Here is a 23488-nt window from a genome sequence, read left to right on the forward strand (position 1 = left end):
AACTCTCTCAAAGCAGAGAATCCAGGCGGTGCTTCTCGGCAGGGGGCCCAGAACTGCCACTTTATTCTTTCAGGGACGTCATGGAGTCACAGGGGAGATCGAATCGGGGTCCCCTCCCCATCCTCACGAAGTCCTCTGGCTCTGCTAGAGTCTGCAGAGGGACAGGTCAGCCCCAGCGCCCCCCCCCCCCCCCCGCCACCAAATACAGAAGGTTTACGGCCACGGGGGCTCATACATGTCCCCTTACAGACCCGGACATTAGCAACCAGCCCCATGTCCCCACCAACATCTGTCAAAACGGAAGTTAACCTCTGGCGACGTCACACAAAGATACGTATTCCTCTGTGCCCAAAACTCAACTCTGCCTACAGGATAGATTATGATTCTACACATGATAATCAAAGGAACCACAGAGAAAGAGCCCTTCCCGCGGTCTCGGCTCAGGTGGGGTGGCATCCCCTTACTGGGCACTTGATCCCTGCTCCCGGTCAGAACTTCTTTTCTCTTGTTGAGGAGATCATTTCCTGGGTGCTTCTTTGTCCCCAGCCCCACACTGAACACGCCAGCTGAACTCTCTCATTTCATTCCCACAGCAAACCTGAGAATGGGCGTTATTCTTGTGCCCATGTCACAGATGAGAAATGGTGGGACAGAGGGGTTGAGTCACCTGTCTGAGGTCACACGGCTAGGAAACGACCAAATGTGACCCCAAATTTGACCACATAATTTTTTTTTCATTTTATTTATTTGAGAGAGAGAGAGAGAGAGCGAGCGAGCACAAGTAGGGGAGAGGCAGAGAGAGAGAAAGAACCTCAAGGAGGCTCCTCGCTCAGTGCGGAACTGGATGCCGGGCTTGATCCCACGCTCCTGGGATCATGACCTGAGCCAAAATCAAGAGTCAGACGCTCAACTGACTGAGCCACCCAGGAGGCCCCCTGACCATGTAATTTTTAGTGATGTGGGATTTATGTCCCTGGAAAGTACCCAGGCACACCACAAAAATATCCCCAAGCCGGAAGGAATACTCAGATTCTCCATCCTAGGGGCATTGTGTGCAACTCACACAACCCACTGCTTCCCCATTTCAGACCTCCCAGCCCTGTGCCCAGAGGCAGATACAGGATTTCACGGCAGATTTCTCCCCCCGAGGTACTGGGGACACCTCCTGCCTTTTCTGCTCCTCGGTCGGCCACGGTCCAGTCCTTTAGCAGAGCCCCTGCCTTCGGAACAGGGGATCGTGGAACTTAATAGAGTTTCTGAGGAGAAAAGCAAAATGTGCCTCGACATTCTCTTTAAGAATCCGTTTTCATTCACCTTAACTGTGTGTTGGGTGAAGACCATCCGTTTGAGAGGAAAATATCTTCAAAAAGACCGCATTTGGATTCAAGTCTTCAGGGCGATTTTCGGTGCAAGGAAGAAACGCTCAAGGGAACGTTTGCCAAGAAGAAAGTATTAAGAGAACGTTTGCAAAGTTTGTATTTTATGTCATTTAATCTCCTTGGTGAGCCTGCAGGACAATCCCCACCACACAGAAGGGGTGGGGTGGAACGGGCCGTCAGACGGAGAAGCCGCCCAGAGCCCAGCTCTCTGCTTAAAAAGCAGGATCAGGGGCGCCTGGGTGGCTCAGTCGGTTAAGTGGCCGACTTGGGCTCGGGTCACGATCTCGCGGTCCGTGAGTTCGAGCCCCGCGTCGGGCTCTGTGCCGACAGCTTGGATTCTGTGTCTCCCTCTCTCTGACCCTCCCCCGTTCACGCTCTGTCTCTCTCTGTCTCAAGAATAAATAAAAACATTAAAAAAAAATAAAGCAGGATCAGAGTGATTTTTCCCAGGTCACAAGGGGCTGTTTGGGCCACAGTGCAGTGTGAGGGCGGGGGGGGGGGGGGGGGGAGGAGTTAGGGCAAGTGGAGTCTCAAATGGGGTCCGACCTGTACCCCTCCCGAGTAAGAAGGCATGAATGGGACCCACCAGCGTGGCTCACAAAAGCAACACTCGGCTCTTTTACATTTAGAAAGAAACCCTGTTAATATCCAAGCCCTCTTGGGATGCCTGGGTGGCTCAGGCGGCTGGGCATCCGACTTCGGCCCAGGTCATGATCTCATGGTTCGTGGGTTCGAGCCCCGCGTCAGGCTCTGTGCTGACACCTCGGAGCCTGGATCGTGCTTCGGATTCTGTGTCTCCCTCTCTCTCTCTCTCTCTCTCTGCCTCTCCCCAGCTCACACTGTCTCTCAAAACTGAATAAATGTTTAAAACATAAAATAAAAATCTAAGCCCTCTTATCAGCTCATTAGGTTTTTCATCATATACCTTTTCGGTGTATTTATCACAGAGGTGCTAAGGTTTATGTCCGATGGGGGTTTTACACTGTCTCTTTCAACACAGAACTCTTGGGTTTCCATATTAATCATATAGGAATATTCTTCTTTGTTACAAACGAATAGGCTTTCTCATTCATCCTGAAACACAGAGCTCTGTCTTAATACAGAGGTGGCTACTAATAATGTTAATTCAGGCAAGGCTTACGGGTCGCTTACTCTGTGCCGAGCTCTGGGATAAGCAGGTTACATAGATAAAAAGAGTTTAACCCCCTATCATCCCCATCGGTCAGGTAAATGCCCCAACTGTCCTTATTTGAAAGTTGGGGAGATGAAGGCAGGGGTTTAAATAACTTGTCCAAGGTCACATAGTTTATAAGTAGCGATAGCAAGAAATACTTCCTTCCTGGGGCGCCTGGATGGCTCAGCGGGTTAAATATCGGCTCTTGGTTTCGGCTCAGGTCGTGACCTCACGGTTTCATGAGTTCGAGCCCTGCATCAGGATCCATGCTGACAGTGCGGAGCCTGCTTGGGCTTCTCTGTCTCCCTCTCTCTCTGCCCCTCCCCCACTTGCACTGTCTCTCTGTCTGTCTGTCTCTCTCTCTCTCTCTCTCTCTCTGTCTCTCTCTCTCAAAATAAATAAATAAACTTAAGGGAAAAAAAAAGAAATACTTCTTTCCTAAAATACCACTGTGTGCTTAATGGTAAATGCCAACAAACAGCCAACCCCAGGGTGATATTGTGATTTATAACAAGAAATACAGGGAGCGCCTGGGTGGCTCAGTCAGCTAAGCAGTGGATTCTTGATTTCAGCTCAGGTCATAATCTCATGGTGTGTGGGTTTGAGCCCCACGTCAGGCCCTGTGCTGAGATTCCCTCTCCTTTTCTCTCTGCCCCTCCCCTGCTCTCCCTCTCTCTCTCTCACCAAATAAATAAATAAACATTAAAAAAAAAAAGAGTCTTCCAAAAAGAAATACAGGGTTCCCTCCTTGTCTGCAGGTGTTATGTTCCAGGACCCCCAGTGGATGCCTGAAACCCCAATAGTACCGAACCCAGTAGGTACTAAGTTTTTTCCTGTACCTACACACCTATGATGAAGTTTGACTTGTCAACGAGGCACAGTAAGAGATTAGCAACAATAATAATGATAAAGAACAATCACAACAACATGACGTAATAAAAGCTGTGTGACTGTGCTCTCCCTCCCGCTCTCCAAATATCGTCCTGGGGTGATGTGAGACGACAAAATGCGTGAAGCATGACGCAGGCATCGTGACGCTAGGTCAGGAGGGTCACCTGCTTCTGGACCGTGGTTGACCACGGGGAACGGACACTGGATAAGGGGGACCTCTGTACGCATTTGCTATTTGTCCCATTCCTGGCACAGAGCTCCCCGAACCCTTGGCATTTCCTAAGTGATGAGAGCAATGAAGGTGTCTCCTGTCATGTTAATGAGGTGGCTTTGGGGACACGCCTGAGGATGAGGGCTGCAGGGGGAACTTTCAGTCCTAAATCCCTGACCACCGGGGAGAGCGGGGGTGCTGGAGACTGAACCCCTCTCCGATGGACATGATATGCCAATTAATCCAATGAATCGTACCTCTGTAATGAGGCCTCCGGAAAAACCCAAAAGGACAGGATTCAGAGAGCTTCTGGGCTGCTGAACACATGGCAACTCGGAGGGGGAGGTGGCATTCTCTGAGCAGGTGGGAGCCCCACGCCCTTTCCCCATGTCTGCAGCCTCTCTTTTCCCTGGCCGGCCCTGAGTTCTATTCTTTCAGAGGGAACCAGTAACCCAGTAAGCAAACTGTTCCTCCGAGAGGTGTGAGCCACCCTAGCAAATGAACCAAACCCAAGCAGGGGGGTGTGGGACCCTTCCGATCTATAGCTAGTTGGCAGAAACACAGGTGACCGTCTAGACTCGGACTTGGCCTCTGAAGTGGGGTGCCAGCTGTCTTGCGGGACTGAGTCCTCGCCCTGTGGGACCTGATGCCTCCCTCCAGGTGGACAGAATCACCCCTGAGGAGTCACTGAGTCGAACCGCAGGACGCCCAGCTGGGGCTGGAGTGTTGCCCGGTGGGGAGGGGAGCCCCCCAACCACACACACGTTGAAACTGAGTTCGGAATTTGTACTCGGTCTGGGGGGACAGTGGGGAGCGGAGAGGACTGTGGTAAGCGACACAGCGCGGGGGGACCCCTTCTGAACCGAGCAGCCGGTCAGCTCCGGCGGGTGTGACCATTCAATATCAGATTCCATCTGTCCAGTCTGCACTTTCTCCAGAGATGCCCAAATTGTGTATTTTTAGTTGAACCTCCCGATTCTTTTAGTGTTGGCCCAAAGTGAAGGGGGAAGCACACACACGCGCACACACACACACAGAAACACTCAGCCGGTCAAACTTAGACCACCCAACTCGCCACCTGGATGAAGGATGTGCCAAGGGAACCAAAATGCCAGGTAGCCAGAGTTCCCCGTGTTCACACAGTCCGGGAGACCCAGCGTGCTCCCCGAAACAAAGACGTCTTTGCTTCGCAACTGTTCAATCACGGGGGAGATTCAAGGTTCCTTTATTAACTGGAAAATAATAGTGCGCTCTAATGAGTCACTCGGCATCCAAATGTATCAAATTCATCATCGCTGTTTTTATTTTTTGAAAATGATTAAATATCATTTTCTTTCCCTTTATAGCAAAGACCCAAGTGACAGCCGATCCATCAGTGTGTCTGCTGATGTTTAACTACAGCATTTTGCATTCGTTATTTCCTCCTTACGTCGTTCTTTTAAAAAGAGGAATAACTTAATTCTGCCTCTTGACAGCAGGGGAAATTAAATGGCATGTCTCTAAGATGAGTGTTTCTCTGACAGAACTCCACCAGCACTCCATATAATCAAGCCAGAAGAGAATCAACCCAAAATAAGACGTTCAAGAACAAGCTTCTGGAAAAAAACAAAACAAAACAAAACACCCTCCCACTTAAGAAAGATAAGGAAGCTTCTAACCTCAAACACCACTCATCAGTTGGTACGACCAGTTCAGAGAGCAGCTTGGGGACAGGCCAGAAGCCGAAGATGTACATACCCGAGTGTCCTCAATCCCACCGCTGTGTTCGGACCCTAGAGCCCAGACACGGCATGTTTTCACTCCAGCCTCCGCTGAAGATTAGACTCTGCATGGCAACTCAGAAAAGTCAGACGTAAAAAGGACACTGAAGTTTCACAAACATCTCCCTGATTACGCGCGATGGGCTCCAATGTTTTCTATTCTGTGCTAATGGATTCAATTTCCAGTTTTAATGCTTGTCATGACTCATTAGTGGGTCGCAATCCCCGTTTAAAAACCACTCTCCCAAAAGGACCTAGTGCAAATACTTACTACTGCACACACAAGAATGGATGCTGAGATCTATAGGGGCCCAAAGTTTTAAATAACAGGCATCCATCAACAACAGAAGAACGCATGAATAAATTATGGAATATCTATACTATGGGATACGATACAGCAGCGGGGAAAAGACGTACAGCTACATGTATCTGCAGGGCTTAACTCGGGCAATGTTGTGCTGGGCAAAAAAGGCAAGTTGCAGAATGATCCTTATAGCACAAGGCCATTTATAAAAAGTTTGAAAACATGACACACTGTCTTTAGAAAGGTATCTATCTGTCTTAGACTGTTCAAGGCTGCTGTAACAAAAGACCACAGACTGGGTGGCTTGTAAACAACAAAAATTTATTTCTCAAGGTAATGGAGGCTGGAAATCCAAGATTCGGTGTCTGGTGAGGGCTCACTTGCTGGCTCAGAGATGGGCACCTTCTCACTGTGTCCTCACGCAGTAGAAGGAGGACACAAGCTCTCCAGGATCTGTTTGATAAGGGCACTAACCCCACAGATGGGGGCTCCCACCTCCTAATGCCACCATCTCGAGGTTAGGATTTCAACATGTGAATTTTTTTTTTTAATTTTTTCAATGTTTATTTATCTTTGAGAGAGAGACAGAGAGAGTGCGTGAGCAGGGGAGGGGCAGAGAGAGAGGGAGACACAGAATCCGAAGCAGGCTCCGGGCTCTGAGCTGTCCGCACAGAGCCCGACGCGGGGTTCGAACTCACGAACTGTGAGACCATGAGCTGAGCCGAAGCCGGACGCTTAACAGACTAAGCCACCCGGGCGCCCTTGCAACCTGAATCCTTGTCAGTATGGGCCGCAGAATAGGAATTCTGGACCAATTATGGGTCCATATCTTCCTCCCCCAAACCTATAACCTTGGTCTAATCAAGAGGGAAAGAACCAGGCAAACAGATAGGGAGACATCTGTACACGACCTGATTAGTCCTCCTCGAGACCAAGTGGATCGATCATCTGGTAACACAGAGGAAGATCTTCAGTGTGGAAGGCTGGACTCCCCCCCACTCCCCCCGGCTGCCATCAGCATCAAGTTGCCTGAATGGCCATGTTCAGGTACAGGCTGTAAATTGCTCACCATCAATAGGACAGGCAGCCATGCTGGGCCAGTGCCTATGAAAAACAGCACAGGGGACTGGCCCTGGGACTGGTTAAAACCAAATAAAACGCCCTTTCAAAAGACACCGAGGTTTCCTCTCGATACCTGGGCATATCACCTTTTATCTAGGTTTAAAGGCACGATACAAGAAGTGATGCTTCATGGAGGCAGGCTGCGTTAAACGCCTACTTTCAAAGCACAGAAAATTGCCTTCCGGAAACTTCAAGGAAGAAAGGGTTTTTTTTTGGGGGGGGGGGGATCGGAGGAAGAGGCAACCCCTCAAAGCTTCATGTGATTGCTTCTGTCAAAGATGTGCACCAGATCTGAGGAGGACTTCATGGTTTCCAACGACACATGTCATGTCTTAATAATAAACATGTCAAAATAAGTAAATAAATACATCAACATAATGACATACGGATACAATGATTTGACGGAGCAGCTGACGTTTCTGACAAACGTGCACCAATTTAAAAGGCCAAATAAAGAGCAGCCCCCGTTAGCATCAACTCTGCCAATGACCCTTGGTGGATTTCATCAACTGCCCATCAGAAATGTGGTGTAAGGGCCCCGATTTAAAACCACCATCCTGACAGACCTGGGAAACCTCCAACGTCCTCTGGCTCAATTTCTGCCTGCATAAGGGGACTACCAAAGTTAAATCTCACAGTAGAAATAAAATCTGCACTAAGAAAGGGCACGTCAGAACCGAAATGACACTAATTTCTAAGGAGAAACTCTCTTCTCTGTTCTCATTTCACAAAGGAGCTACAACGCATGAACCCGGCAATGTGGCGATGAAGGCTGGGCTTCCCACAGCCTTGAACAGCGTAGCTGAAATTTGGGGATCTGGAGAAGGCACCAGAATCCTGCCAAAGGGCTGACTTGGGCAGTGTCTCTCTCTGGCCCCATCCCCTCCTTTTTCTGAGGTAACTCTGATGCTGACAAAGCAGCCTTGAGCTTAGAGCTACTGATATATATTTGGCACCTTACCTCTGATATCTTCCTCCCCAAACCTATAACCCCGGTCTAATCAAGAGGGAAAAAACCAGGCAAACGGATAGGGAGACGTCTGTATACTGCCTGAGAAGTTGAGTGCCAGGCCCTGTTCTAGAACCTTGAAGTCCGGGCTCAAATCCCAGACCCACCAGATATAGCTATGCAACGGGAGGCCCTTAATAGCTCTGAGCCTCACTGTCCCCATCTGTATGTGGGGCTAATAGCGCCGCCTTCTTCACAGGGGTGTTTTGGTAATGAAGGGGGATGGTGTATAGCCTTGGCATTGTCCTTTGTAAGATCTGCTGAAAATGCCTGAAAATGCCTCCCACATTGGCGCCTCTCCTAGACGGCTCAAAGCGTCCCACCCAACACAGAAGCCCCATTCCCTAAGACTACCCAACCGCTAGCTATCAAATTTTTGTATTAAAGACAATTCTGGAACTCTGACACAACACAGTGTGAGCAGTATATAAAGAAGGGCTTCCCAGGTCGCCTTCCCAGAAATGTTTCCTTTCAAACACTTTTAAACCCCTACTCATCCTTCAAGGACCAGTTCCAATGTCACCTCCTCGGAGATGACTTCCAGGATCCCTCCCCACAGAACCCACTGTGTCCTCTTTACTCCCCTGCACTTGGGTCCCCATCCTGTTACCGTGCAGAGCCCTGCCCACGGGCTGTCTCGGCATCTGTCTCTTGCGCCAGAGTTTTGAGCATCCTGACGGAGCCCCGCTTCTAAAAAGGACTAATTGTTTACACTTGCTGAGACAGGCCACAGGGAGCCACTAGGTCTCGAGGAAAATGATGTTTTAAGATTAGTCTGGCAGCTGATAGCAGAGTGGGTTCGTGGGGAGAGGCCACAAGTGGCCACACGGACATTCTAGGAATGAGCTGTGTGAGCCTATATACTGCTGGGGATACAGTCCTCAACCAGCGAGGCCCCTCCTGGTCAGCAGGTGACTCAGATACAGGAAGATACATTTTTTCCAGCCATATCAGAACACCCAAATATGGGCTTTTCTGCCCCCAACCAGCCATCTTGGGAATCAAGGAAACTTCTGAGTCAGTCGCCTTGAGACCTATGAACTTATTCCAGACATGGTATCACTACTCAAAACGTTCATCTGAGTAACAGAATGAAAAGAAAAGACTCAGACAGCGAGAGGATTTTTGCAGAGCGCATAACCAATAACGGAGTGGTACCTAAAATACACAAAGACGTCTTAACACACAACAGTAAGAGAACAAACAGCCCCAATTTAAAAATGGGCAAAAAAAAAAAAAATCTGAACACACCCCAAAGAAGATATACAGGTGGAAAATAAGCCTATGAAAAGACACTAAGCATCCTATGTTATCAGGGAATTGAAAATAAAAGCAATAACGAAACACCACTGCACCCCAACGAGAATGGCCAACATCCAGAACACTGCCGAAGAATATTTCCGTATTGGCTCATCAACTGAAACAAATGCACCACACTAGTGCCAGATATTAATAATGGGGGAGAACTCCCTATAATTTCTGCTCAATTCCTCTGTAATGTAAAGCTGCTCAGAAGAGTCTTGATATTTGCAAAATGTGTATCTGAAAGCTCTTTGTATCGGTCAGCATAGACTCCGTTATGCCTGGTAACAAGTGAGGCCAAAAATCAATGGCCGAAGATGACAAAGGTTCAGTAGTCACTCACACTACCCATCTTGGCCAGCAGTGGGCGCTGCTGCACACAGTCACTGACAAGGACCATCTGCCTAACCAGACTGGAGGCAGGCGCCTTCTGAGCCCCCCCTCCCTCCGTCTTGGTTCTGCCCTGGCCATGCCTTCAGAGCCCAATTACAGCAAGAATCCTGCCAAGTCAGTTGAGCGGGAATACCCCCTCCCCCATCCCTGATGTCTGATCACTCTTCACATTCTAACCAAATTCCTCATCCCCACCCTTGATGTCTCATCACCATGGCCTGCCCTCAGCAAGAATCTGGTTTGGTCAGTCTGGCCGGGGTCACCACTGACCCCTGACAACTCCTCTTGGTCATGTGCCATCTACTGGCCCCACCCCCATTCTGTTCCTTGGCTATAAATCCCCACGTCTCTACAGGTTACACCGAGGGTCTCTTTTCCCTTTTTTTGCAACAGTTTCTGAACAAAATCTATCTTTACCACCTGCGCTGGCATCTGGCTCTGGTCCTCGCTGCCGTCACTCGGAGGCCAGGCTGATGGGTGGGTTTTCAGGCATCCTGTTCTACCTGAGGCCACCCCTCCTCCAGATGGGAGTCCTTCTCCTGAATAACAATCATGACTAGAGTTGACAACACAAAACCTACAACACTGCCACAGAGACAATATGATAATAAAAAAGGAAACAACGAAGTAAGGAGAGACGTTTGAAAAGCTTAAATTTGACCAAAAATCAAATCAATGGAAATTAAGCCTACAAGAACACAGCCTTGTCCCAACTACAAAATGATCCTTTGAGGCAATGCCCGAAGTTGGCAAACGGACCAAGAACAGGGCACTCTCACACAAAGCTGGCAGTGTAAACAGAAAAATTTTATAAGACCATCGAAAATCTTAAACTTCATCGTGTCTTGTGATCTACCGATTCACTTCGAGCACTTTCTCCTGAAGATTTACCTGTGGAAGAACTCAACAGACATTTTACATTTTTAAAACTTTTTCTTAATGTTTATTTACTTTTGAGAGAGAAAGGGACAGAGCGTGAGCAGGGGAGGGGCAGAGAGAGAGGGAGACACAGAATCCGAAGCAGGTTCCAGGCTCCGAGCCGTCAGCACAGAGCCCGACGCGGGGCCCGAACCCACAGACCCATGAGATCATGACCTAAACTGAAGTCGGACATTTAACCGACTGAGCCACCCAGGCGCCCCGAGCTTTAACATTAAAAAAAAAAAATGTTTAAAAAGTATGTTTAAAGGGAGGAAAAAATGAAACGTGGTGAATACGTGGGAAATATATAATATTAATAAAATATTATACCACTATTAAATATCACCCTTAAAACTACAAGTTCATTGAAAGGCTCTGTGGATGTTTAAATTGTTGGGAAAAAATTGTTCATGTGTGCATATTTGTATTTTGGGAGAAAGAGAGTCCACCCCTTCCATTACTTTTTTAAAGCAGTTGATAATTATTGTTTCAAATATTTAACCTGAAAAGATGTTGCCAAATATTGAGTCTACACTGTTACAGAAAACAGCTTTCAAAGCTAAACAAATCCGAGTATTAGCGAAAACAACCTATTTTTGTACCTCGACGCGCATGTGAACACATACATACGTATATACTCCTCAAAATATTAACAATGGTTACCTCTGAATCATACACAGGTTCAGGGGTGACTTTTATCTTCTACGTCTTATTCCGCTGTCTCTTCTACATTTCCTGCAATTGAACATCTGTCACTTTTGAAGTAAGAAGACTTCTATCATACCTGGGCTGAACCTGGCCGGCAGCACAAATTCACGAGGGGCCCTTCATTTCCCATCGGCAAACCCTGTTGCCACTCTGGAGCATGAATTACAGACACATCCAGGACATGATGTATTTCTGTACCTTAAATCCTGGTTTTGAACTATTGTGGAAGCTGGTGCTAAGAGATCTCCAGGTGTCCAATGGCAAATTTCATGTTAAAGCTAAGAACTGTGTGTTTCTAAATCCATTATTTTCAAACCTAAAATTGTTAAAAATAAAATACCTTTATCTTCTTATGGTGTTGGAATTCATTACTATTTCATTCATTCCTATATCCCACTAATTCTCAACGCTGTCTCTGCATTAAGATCACCCGGAGAGTTTTCTGTGCAATATCAATGCCCGTGACCCGCTGGGTTGTAAGGTCTAAGGAATGCGTACTTGTTAAGACCCCCCAGGCTATTCTGATGTGTATCCGGGATTCAGAAGCCTTGATTTATCCATTCAGCAAGCAGTCATTCAGCCCCTGTATTAGCTTCCAACAGCTGCTGTAACAAATTACCACGAACTTAATAGCCTACGGAAACAGATATTTATTCTGCAGAAGTTCTGGAAGCCAGAGTTCCAGAATCAAGGTACCAGCAGAGTCACGCTGCCACCTCAGGTCATAGGCGACAATCCATTCATTGCCTTTTCTGGCTTCTGGTGGCTCTAGGCATTCACTGGCTCCCTTGGCTTGTGGCCACTTTGCTCCAATCTCTGCCTCCAGCCCCATGGCCTTCTCCTCTGTGTCTCAGTTATTAGGACCCCTGTCACTGGATTGACAGTCATACACACCCCCCGCCCCCAAGATTCTTCACTTAAGTGCCTCTGTGAAGACGCTTTTCTCCAAGTAAGGCCACGTTGACACGTTCCGGGGATGAGGAAACGGGCTCTAAGGCCTGAACTGCTTCGGCTACTTACCGGCTCGGAGAGCTTGGGAAGTCATTTAAACTGGTCAGCTTACACATCCGTTAAGCAGCAGTAATGACAGTTATCTGCCTCCCGAGGCTCTAACACTGCCGACTTTGGAAACATACTTTCCTAAAAGACTTACCACGGCATCTGACACCAACAATGGCATTGTAGGGTTTTTCAAAAGATTTTTAAAATAAAATAGCAACGGACAACAGAATCACCCAAAACTGTCCTCACAGACAAAACTAAGACGTTCTGTGTGTTCTACCTTTTACGTGCCGTTAAACCTTCTACAGCAGGAAAGACACCAGGGGCGCCTGGGTGGCTTGGTCAGTTAAGCATCTGATTCTTGGTTTCGGCTCAGATCATGATCTCATGGTTCGTGAGACTGAGCCCCACGTCAGGCTCTGTTCTGTCAGTGCAAACTGGGATCCCCTCTCTCCCTCTCTGCCCCTCCCGCACTCATGCCCTCTCTCTTACTGTCTCTCAAAATAAATAAATAAACTTAAAAAAAAAAAAAAGGAAAGAAACCAATATAAACTGAGTCACATGGGAAAAACCATTCGTATTTAGAAACTGGGGGCAGCTACCACCATTGAACGGTCTTTGTCCTTCTTGTAAAAAAAATAAATAAATAAGAAACCTGAAGTGCAATGAATGATTTACCCTGGTTCGTGTTTTCTGAATCCATGAAATGACACTGGACATGGTGACTTTCTTACATCAACATCGCTTGCTGCTTAACGTTTAACGGTTAAATTTCAGAAAAAGCAGGGCGCCTGGGGGGCTCAGCTTAGCGTCCAACTCTTGGTTTCAGCTCAGGTCATGATCTTACAGTTTGTGAGTTCCAGCCCCACATCAGGCTCTGTGCTGGCAATGAAGAACCTGCTTGGGATCTTCTCTCTCCCTCTCTCTGCCCCTCCCCTGCTTTCTCTCTCTCTCTCTCTCTCTCAAAACAAATAAACTTAGAAAAAAAAATTTTTCAGAAAAAGCAAAGAGTTTGTCAGGTTATTCAGAAGAGTGATCTCTTCGTCTGCCCCGCAGGTTATAACATTTTCTGGATGAGAGCAGGCAAAACAAAACCCCGGGAAGACTGATTCCAGATTTGCAAGCAGGGGAGCTCTCCACAGTAAACACTTGACTTTGACCTTGACTTCACCTTGAGCTGGGTTTACAAGAATGTGGGGATGTGTCTATCTCTTTAAGAAATCTATTTTGGCGGGGCGCCTGGGTGTCTCAGTTGGTCGAGTGTCCGACTTCGGCTCAGGCCGCGATCTCACGGGTCATGAGTTCGAGCCCCGCGTCGGCTCCGTGCTGACAGCTCAGAGCCCGGAGCCTGCTTCCGAGTCTGTGTCTCCCTCTCTCTCTCTGCCCCTCCCCAGCTCACATTCTTTCTCTATCAAAAATAAATAAACATTAAAAAAAAAAAAAGAAAGAAATCTATTTTGGCGTCTCTGCCCTTCCATCCTATGGAGAGGCACACGCCCGTTTCTGTGGTACTCCGTCCAGGTTTCCTCCCATTTGTAGGCGAGAGTGAGCTCTGTTTTGTGGTCTCTGACCGCAGAAAAAGTTGTGGCTCACTTCCTCTGAGGTTTGGGTCCCAACAACCATGGGAACCACTTAAGGAGCAGGCCTGTCTCAAGTCCTCCGGCTGCACGCGGCTTCCGTGCAACCCGCCTGTCACCTACCTCCCGTTCCCTGTGGTTCTGTGTTATCTGTTCTGCACACTTTCGAATTTGCTTATTTTTCTAATCTCTTCTCCACTCCTTTGGTAACACTACTCTTTATCTTGTGGTTTTCATCTTTATTACTCACATTTCCTCACAACGAGCATTCATTAAAATATTTTAAATTAAGACCTTTACCACCTTTCTAACTGAGCATGTCGGGTCTACCCGTACGACACATTTTTAATTCTTATCACAGAATTTCAGGCAGTTTGTACATTATATTCTATTAAAAACTCTATTCCACCCAAGGTTGTCACAATGCGGAGATTACAGCTTTCTGACGGATGTTTTGTTAGGGATATATTCATATATTCACTCTGTTAGCCAGCAAACACGGTCCGTGAGCTTGTATTTCACACCTCGTTTGACATCGCGATTCAACAGCAAAGTACAAAGGGAAGCAATTATTTATTTAGATTATGGAATGAATTTCGGAGGGATATTAGATAAGTATAGATTGTCATGCCAAAGCATTAATCCCTGCCCTTCTCACAGCCTGGGGGGAGGTCACACACTGGGGTCAAGGAGAAGGGGGACACCGGAACAGGGAGAGCGCCTCATAATCCTGTAACTCTGCTCAGGTAATGACTTTTTCTCTCCTGTAACTTTTTTTTATCTCCAAAGAAAATGCAGAATTGATTCTCACAAAGCCAACAGTGATAACCACAGCCTATGCTTTTTCTTCAGTTTGAAACATCACCACTTGATCAGCCAAATATTTCAACAAAATCAATTTCCTACCCATGGACCATGGATCCCGCCCTCACACAGTCAGTTCCGACTCAGGACGGCTTGACTTAGTTTCGCTTTATGGTGGTTCGAAAGCAATACACCTCCAGTAGGAATTGTACTTGGAATCTTGAGTCTGGATCCTGTCCCGGACCAGCGACCTGCGGCCCCACCCTCTCCCGCGATGCTGGGCAGAGGCCGCAGCTCCCAGTCAGCCACGCGGTCAGGAGGGTCGACAGGCAGTACACGGACAGCCACCTGCACCCACACGGCTGTCCCGTTTGTCACTTTCAGTACAGGATTCAGTCAACGGCATGCAATAGTCAACACCTCATTATAAAATGGGCTTTGTGGTGGACGACTGTGCCCAACCGGAGGCTCATGTCCGTGTTCTGAGCACGTCTAAAGCGGGCCAGGCTAAGCTATGCTGTTTGCTGGGTTAGATGGTTAAATGCATTGTTGACTTACGATATCAACTTACAATGGGTTTATAGGGAGGTTACCTCATCATGAGCCAAGGAAGATCTATACCCAAGACGTTCACCACCCACATGATGATTCCGGAGGCTATAAGTCCAGGCAGCCCATCCAGGCCCCTCCAGAGCAGCAGGACTGAGGTAACTGCAAGGTCCCCTCTTGTCTCTCCTCTCCCCGCAGCATCCATCCCCCAGAACCTCTCTCATCCTCTAAGCCTGTGTCGTTCAGGCGGGCTGGCCACAGTGATGGGTTCTGGTGGGTCTGTGATGCAAGACAAGCCAAACAGAGCCAGTGGACCAGACAGGGAAGAACGGTGTCCTCCCCGAAGTCACCACAATGGCAGGACGGACACTGGGAGCTGCTGGTGGCCAACTCGCCACCAGGAGGGAAGATCCTGCTGGAGACGATGCCAACCCAGAGGAGAGACAGGAGACAGGCTGCTAAGGACGCTGCTTGGCACCTGCACCCTGACGTCCCTGGTCCCCGCCCCCCTGCACGTCTCCATCCACAGGAGGAGCCCAAGTCCCCTTTTTGCTTGAGTTTCAAAGGGCACAGCACCGAGCGGCAGCCACTGGACAAAGCCACCTGACCGACGCCACGGCAACCCAGAGGGAGCCCGGGCCCCAGCAAAGCCACAACCCTCGGCAGGGACCACGCTGAAGAGAGTGGAACACTGCTAGCTGACCACCATCCCCCCACCCTTCTTCCTTTACAGCAAAGACCACCTCCCACTACGGCTCCCGGAAACAGTGCCAGGCGTTCACTTCCCCAGACTGGCCGGCTTCTTGGGCAGAGGCAGGGAACCCACCGCTCACCCATGAGATCGGAAGGGTCCACGTCCAGGTCCCCTTCCCTGATACAAGGCGGTAACAGAGGGGAAGCGGCCCGCCCTTCCAGTGTTGGTGCACAACTGGTGAGTTAGCCGTTCCTGCACCTGCTGCAGCCACCTTGCAACCGTGTGGGAACCGGAAGAAGGATGGCAGCTGGGGACCAGGTGTGAGAGACGGGGAGACGGGACGCGCCTGGGTGACACGGTCGCACTGCCGGATTAACCAGTCTCGTCGAACCACCCGCCCGAGTTTCTCGGCAGGTGAGATGATAAAACCGTGTTGCTGCAGCCACGTTTTGGCGGGTACCCTACTGACCGCATACGGAAACACCTGAGCCAATATAAAAATCCTGGGCTCTCCCCATATACTGACAACTCTGGATGTGGGAAGGCTCAGCGGGCAGGCAGACAGATTCCCAGGGACACCGTGGGCCACGTGAGGCCGCAGACTAAACGGCCGGCCAGGGATGGATGTAAAGGGGGACAACCAGAATGTTGAGTTTGGAGCGATCGTATTCCTAACAGAAGACTCGCGGCCCCTCAGCTGGACACCCTTGTTTCCCTTTGAACGAGGTCCTCGAAGAGCAGGCAGAACAGCGTTCTAGCGGACGGAGTTTGGACCAGAACTCCATGAGAAGAGGCAAGCTGTACCCAGTCTTTCCGAGGTCGGGAGCCCCACCCAGCCACCCACGGCCTCATCCATTCACAGAGTGCCCCCCAGGCCCAAAGCGGTGGGCCTCCAGGAGTTTAAATAGTAGAGGAGAAAGAAGAGACAGCAGGGGGTGACACCGCAAGGTGATACGTAACAGATCTGAAAGACGCTTCCTGCCAAGCTGAGGTTGTGAGTCAGGGGCGAGGGGTGCGCGTCTAGGGCTCGTTCGCCCGACCCTTTAAGAGAGAAGGTGGTCACAACCGTGGGGACAGCGCCCCCTGCCTTAGTGGGGTCCCGATGCACGAGGCCTAGCAATGACCTCCAGGTGAGCGGAGCCCCGTGAAACCCAAAGCCGGCGTCTGAGCTGGAGGGGACACGTGCCAGCACCCAGGGGTGACGTCCGCCAGACGGCTGCCTTGAAGCACCGAGAGACGGTTCCTCGGTCGTTACAGCTACCGTCTGTTTGCCCGTAAATGAGTCCACTTCCCCTTGCCTCTTAGATCATTTCCATGCTGCCCATTTCATTCTTCAATCTTTAGTGCAACCAGTAACAGTAATAAACATAATTCTCAAAACACGGTTCTCAAACCCTGCACGTATGTGAGTGCAGGTCGTGTTTGAGACTGCTCACCTAGTTAGGCCACTGGCGTATAAAGAGCGTAAAGAATTAAAAGCCTTCCGCAGCAGCTCAGCCCCGTGATGGAACCATCCGGAAGCCGATGGGCAAAAGGAGCACATTGCCCATTAAAGGCAGAGGCATCAGCTCATCGATACGCACGCTGTTTTGCGATCAGCTTCGCAGCCACCCTCGGCCCCCGCCGCTGGGGGATGTCGGCTTACCTGCTCTGCGGGTCCGGGTGGTGGCCCACGCAGGTGAGCGTGGCCGTGGTCTGAGAGCCACTGCTGTCTATTTCCTCCTGGACTGCCCACTGCTGCTCGCTGGTGACTCGAACGGCCGTTATCCTCACCCCTGCTGCTGCCTTAATTCTGTGGGGTGGGAAAAAGATGTACACATGTATAACACCACTTGCGGTCAAGACACGTGCTAAAAATACAGAGCTAGAGCAGATCTCCTCTTTCCTCTGGGAGACGGAGGGAAGACAGGCAGGGAATGGCTTTCCTTTGGAAACTAAGTGTCCTGTTATTTTTTTTTTTTTAATGTTTATTCATTTTTGAGAGACACAGAGAGAGAACACAAGCAGAGAGGGAGACACAGAATGTGAAGCGGGCTCCAGGCTCCGAGCTGTCGGCACAGAGCCCGACGCAGGGCTCGAACTCACAACTGTGAGATCATGATCTGAGCCGAAGTCGGACGCTCCACCGACTGAGCCACCCAGGCGCCCCTCAGTTTCCTGTTACTTTTACAAGTGCCCCGGAGTAGGAGGCCCAGCATTTTGCCAAGCGTGTGTCACTTTACTGTTTCACGGACGTGCTGGGAACCAGACCTCTGTCCGCTGCAGGGACCGAGAGTGACGGGAATGAGGCAGAGGCGGCCAGGCAGGTGTGGATGGGATCTGGAGATGGGGAGGGGCCCCCACGAGGTGGAGAGAGCACAAAAGACTGGGGGCTGGGGAAGCCAGTAGACCCAGGAGGAAGTGGGCAGTCCGGGCCACACTGGGAGGAGAGAAGGAGGGGCACACTGTCCTCGGGAGAAAACTAAACACCGTATCCCGGCAGGACAGTGTGGCCAGGGACCGCCTGGCACAGCATGGGTTGCACAGCATTGGAACTCAGTTCCCCCAAGGAAGAACCAAGGGACCCGGCTGCTCGCTCACCGAGAAAAGGCCAAGGAGAGCTCTCACAGCCTGCTTGTTTTGCATTTGTTCCCTGCTCCTCAAATGACCTGTGCTGCAATGAACCAGAGTATGTCTCCTCAGTGACAGCGGGGATCCCAAGGCATCACCCAAGTTCTCAGCAGCCTTGGGACCTGCCCGTGGACACACCGGGGACATGTCTGGGGAACAATCAGGAGGAAGGCAGAACCGTCGACCGTCCACAGCTTGCAGTGCCTTAAACAGGTATAAGTGAGCACAAAAGGACGTGCTTGGGGGCACCTGGGTGGCTCAGTCGGTTGAGTGACCGACTTCGGCTCAGGTCATAATCTCGGGGTGAGTTCGAGCCCCACGTCGGGCTCTGTGCTGACAGCTCAGAGTCTGGAGCCTGCTTCAGATTCTGTGTCTCTCTCTCTCTCTCTGCCCCTCCCCTGCTCATGCTCTGTCTCTCTCTGTCTCAGAAATAAATAAAACATTTTAAAAAATTATAAAAAAAAAAAAAAAAAAAAAAAAGGACATGCTTGGACTTCCGAGTCTAGGGATGAACACTGCAGGGGTCACCGGGGAGCCTGAAGTCCCTCCGCTTCCCAGACGGAAGGCTGTGGACCAACAGGCAATGCTCACTGAGGCCCTGGGCCCCCTTTTCCACAGATACATCAAAAGGAACACGATTCAGCCATAAAAAAGGAATGAAGCGGGGCGCCTGGGCGGCTCGGTCGGTTGGGCATCCGACTCCGGCTCAGGTCACGATCTCCCGGTTCACGGGTTCGAGCCCCGCGTCACGCTCGCTGTTGCCAGCACAGAGCCCTTTCCAGATCCTGCCTCCCTCTCACTCTGCCCCTCCCCCCCACTCTCTCTCTCAAAAATAAACAAACATCAAGACAAAAAAAGGAATGGGGCACTGGCACAGGCTACAGGGTGGATGGACCTGAACCACATCAGTCAATGCGGAAGAAGCCAGCCGCAAAAGTACGGAGACTGTGTGATTCCGTTTACGTCAAATGTCCAGAACAGGTACGTCCGTAGAGAGCCGACTGCTGGTTGCCAGGGTGGTGGCACCGTCCTGTGAATGTGCCGAATGCCACTGAACTGCTCCCTTAGATACTGTCAAGTTTATGTTATATGAATTGTTCAGGGGTTCGAGCCCCGCGTCAGGCTCCCTGCTGACAGCTCGGAGCCTGGAGCTCGCTTCAGATTCTGTGTCTCCTTCTCTCTCTGCCCCTCCCCCATTCGTGCTGTCTCCCTTTCTCTCTCTCTTTCAAAAATAAACATAATAAATAAATAATCATTTATGAACACACACACACACACACAAATCTTTGAGACCCGAAGAAGGGAACTTATGAAGGCAGAATTTCAACGAGCAGGAGAGTTCCGGACTCAAGGGTTGTCCTAAAGCTCCTGGCTTTGCTGCCAACGTAAGGAGCCCGGGGGTGGAATTAGGAGATTCAAATCCTTGCAGACCCAGTTAGAAAAGAAATGCTTCCGCCTCCTTTCTTCTCCTTCATACAGGTCCTTACACAGATGCTCTCACACTCAGCTGCGATCCCTCGAGCCCCGCGTTCCGGAGAAATCCCTGCCCATCCAGCGACGCCCCCAGGGGTGCAGATGCCAAGCTCTGACGGGCTTGGCATTAGGGCTGCAGACACTGTCACTTTTTTCCTTGTCCCCCATCCTCCTCCCAAGCCACCTAGGCGTCCTGTGACCCCCTGCCTGACCCAGAGTATACCACGAACATTTCTGACCCAGTGCCCTCCTGCAGTCCCAGGCTCCTTTGGTTCTGGAAGCCCACCCCGCCCGCCCCCCGCCCCCAAGCCACAGCAAAGTCAGACCTGAGAGGGTCACCCTGTGGCATCCGCAATCTGGAACACAAGGGGATCCAGAAACTTCAGTGCAGTTAATTTCTGGGCACAGAGGAAGTCTCAAGAAAACGAATACCAACCTCGCCCCCTTCCAGGCTTTCTAGGGTCCACCCCTCCCCCAGAAACGGACTTTCAAGCTGCCAAAGTACCTTCCAAAACTGCCATAAAGACTTGCCAACTTTCATACACACTAGGGATGGTAACTGTGAGCACCACAGTCACAGGTGAACTGTCTCCATCAGGGCAGAAAGCCATGCTGGGCAGAGGCACTGCATCCCCGTGTTCTTCTCAGCTTCTCGTTTCGACTATTATTATGAATTATCACTATCATTACCCCCAGCAACCATCCACTGTAGCAAAAAACAGACACTTGCCCATTGGCATGGCTAAAACAAAGAGAGAACACAGCAAGTGTAGACGCAGACGTGGCTGGAACTCGTCCGCATCGCTGGAATGAGTGAATCTGGTTCCGTTTCTCGGACAACGTCTACCAACCTGGATTTCTATGGGTCCTACAGCCCGGCATTTCCACCGCTGGCCGTATATATGCCCACGAGAAACGCAGGCATGTGCTCCCCTTAAAGCTCCAAATGGAAACGGTCTACACTGCTCACCAACAACAGAATAGATAAAGCATGTGAAACACGGTGCAGCAGAAACAAGGGTGAGCAGTCTACCACCGCACAAAACAACAGGACGAGCCTCCAAAAATAATGTCGGGCGAAAGAAGCCAGATACAAAAAACTGCACAATCCCGTTTGCAGAACGTCTGAAACAGGCAAACGGGTCCATGAGGTCGAAGTCTATATCATGGTTACTCTTCCGGGAAGTGACGGGAAGGGGTCCCAAGGGGGGGCTTCTGGATGTGACTGCATGGTGGGTTTTGAGAACTTACCAGGCCGGGCTCACTTATGCGCACTTCCTCGTACACACATCCTAGTTCAGTATCGAGTTCAAATAAAGCAGGCAGACCTCATGCTTCCGACGGGGATGCCACGTTGCAGCCAGGGGGTTGTGACTTCGCCCCTGGTCCAGCCTCAGGACGAGTCAGACTTTCGCCACCCTGGACACACGCACGGGCTTCTTCCCCCAATTTCCTCCACCCCTTGAGGTGCCCGGGGCCCCCACCCTTGTTCTGAGGGACACAGAGTAATCTGAAACCTTGACCTTGTCTATGATGGGGAAGAGTCTTAGAATCCCGATGAACATCCTTCTTGGTTGGAGCAGAAGCAGGAGCAGGTGACATCCCAGCTGCTGGACACAAGCAGTGAGAAAGACATCTGGCTTCCAGGCCAGTGTCTGCCCAGCAGGGACTAGAGACAGGGCAGAGACCCACAGCTTCTGCACCTCATTCCCCCTGTAACTTTCCAGCCCACAGCATCTACCATCTAGCAGGGCACAAGACAACTCGCTCGGTGAGTCCACCTGAGTCTTTGTTTCTTATACTTAGGCCAACCGCTTTAGGATTACTCAAACTTCAGCAGGAGTTTTGACCCGTCTGGTTGTTTACACGGTGGAGGTGCAGTAAAGGATTAATCCTCTGTGCTGACAGACTCTCCTCTTTGTGATCACAACGCGGCTGCAGTAGCTCCAGATCTCACATCCTCATCCACCAAAGGAAAAGCAAGATTCTCTCCCTCAGAACAAAATCCTGGAGCTAGGTTTTCATAGGTTGAATCAGATTGAGGAGTTCCCCCTGGACCACTAACTGTGGCCTAGGGGGGTAGACGAACAAGGCTCACTGGGTTAGCCAGCCAACCACCGTCCCTGCACTAAGGGTAAAGTGAAGCCCGGGGTGCCCGGGTGGCTCAGTCGGTTGAGCGTCCAACTTTGGCTCAGGTCACGATCTCGTGGTTTGTGAGTTCGAGCCCCGCATCGGGTTCATCGCCGTCAGACTGTCAGTGTAGAGCCTGCTTTGGAGCCTCTGTCCCCCAGTCTGTGCTCTTCCGTTCCTCACACACTCCCCAAAATAAGTAAGTATTAAAAAAAAAAAAAAAGGGTAAAGTTAAGCCCATCTGAATCACATGGCAGTAACCATAAGTGGCTCCTAAAAAGAAATTCAAGTGGCAACGGAAGAAATGAAAGCTGTGTATCAAAAGCGCAAGCCTAAAGGCCAATGACTGAGGTCCTACCCCCCCCCCCCAGCACAAGTTATAAAACTGTTCTAAATTCCAGTTCTTGGTCCAAATCCTTCCCGATTTTAGATTATCTTTGTTAGAACAATTTGAGCCCAGAAAAATCCAAGTCCTGAATATTCATCACATGTGTTTTAGAGAAATATTTTTAGGCTCGGTGATATTCTTAACACTTGTCATGTATAAAAACAACAATATCTAAAACGATGTGGAAACTATTAACGGTCTCTGCACGGCTAATGAGCTTGGGGGGTCTGGGGGCTGAGCGAGGAAAAGGTGTGACCACTAGGTGGCAGGAGCACACAGGAAGCCGGATCTGGGCAAGGCTTGGACAGGTTCGCATGCTGGGGGAGTCCCTCCTAAGCCTAAGCTTCTCCAGAGGATATGGCGCCACCCCAAAGGGGAGGGGGGCAAGAGAGGAGCGGGGAACAGGAGGATCAGAGAGGCGGGTTTCTGTGTCTCCACGATGTCCCTAAGCAACATGGCGGCACATCTACAGATCACAGAGCCCCAAAGGGCAGTGGCAGCCTGGGGGCTTCTAACCAGAGTTTACGGCTAACAGACGCTGGGCACAGTTTTGCAGGGTATGGAAAGCAGGCAGGCTCCAAATGGCTAAAAATATGCTTATTTGGAATATCTTTGTAACAATCAGATGCGTAACAATTTGGAGTTTGGAGCTGGCAGGATGTCGAGCTAACAAGTCCCAGTCTGTTGCGAAGAAATAAACAGTACAGGAGCCAATATACAGGGACCACCTTTGGCTCCTTTCTGTAACAACTACTTTCTGATATTCATCAACAACTTAGTTTCTATTTCCATAGGACCCTCATTATAGAATGTTTATCTGCATGCCTGTAGTTACGGGATTACACCGGGAAGAATACATTGGCATACTCGGATTCGTCGATGAGCCGACTCTTCAGGTAAAGAGTCCCCATTCACGCGTGGCCCCTGGATGACAGAGCACCTGTCTCCGCCCACTGCTCCCTTAGCCGTGCCATTTGGGTTTGGTCCTGTGCTGCTGGCTGTCAGCCGTAAATATAATGCAAATCGACGGCAACGTGAAAACTGCAGATCTTGTAATACTGGAGGACTGGCCGATGCCAGCAAAGCC

The 23488-nt window shown here is 50.0% G+C and overlaps 1 protein-coding gene across 1 annotated transcript in view; it reads right to left on the reverse strand.

The window, feature by feature from the left end:
* Positions 1–23488, reverse strand: part of LOC106986547 (transmembrane protein 132B) — a 363570-nt gene that overhangs the window by 155361 nt on the left and 184721 nt on the right. Inside the window, exon 3 of the mRNA XM_027044235.2 lies at positions 17446–17592. Coding sequence (XP_026900036.1) covers positions 17446–17592 — 147 coding nt within the window. The remainder of the gene's footprint in view (positions 1–17445; positions 17593–23488) is intronic.

Source organism: Acinonyx jubatus, chromosome D3 (genome assembly GCF_027475565.1).
Source record: "Acinonyx jubatus isolate Ajub_Pintada_27869175 chromosome D3, VMU_Ajub_asm_v1.0, whole genome shotgun sequence".
Taxonomy (NCBI): Eukaryota; Metazoa; Chordata; class Mammalia; order Carnivora; family Felidae; genus Acinonyx; species Acinonyx jubatus.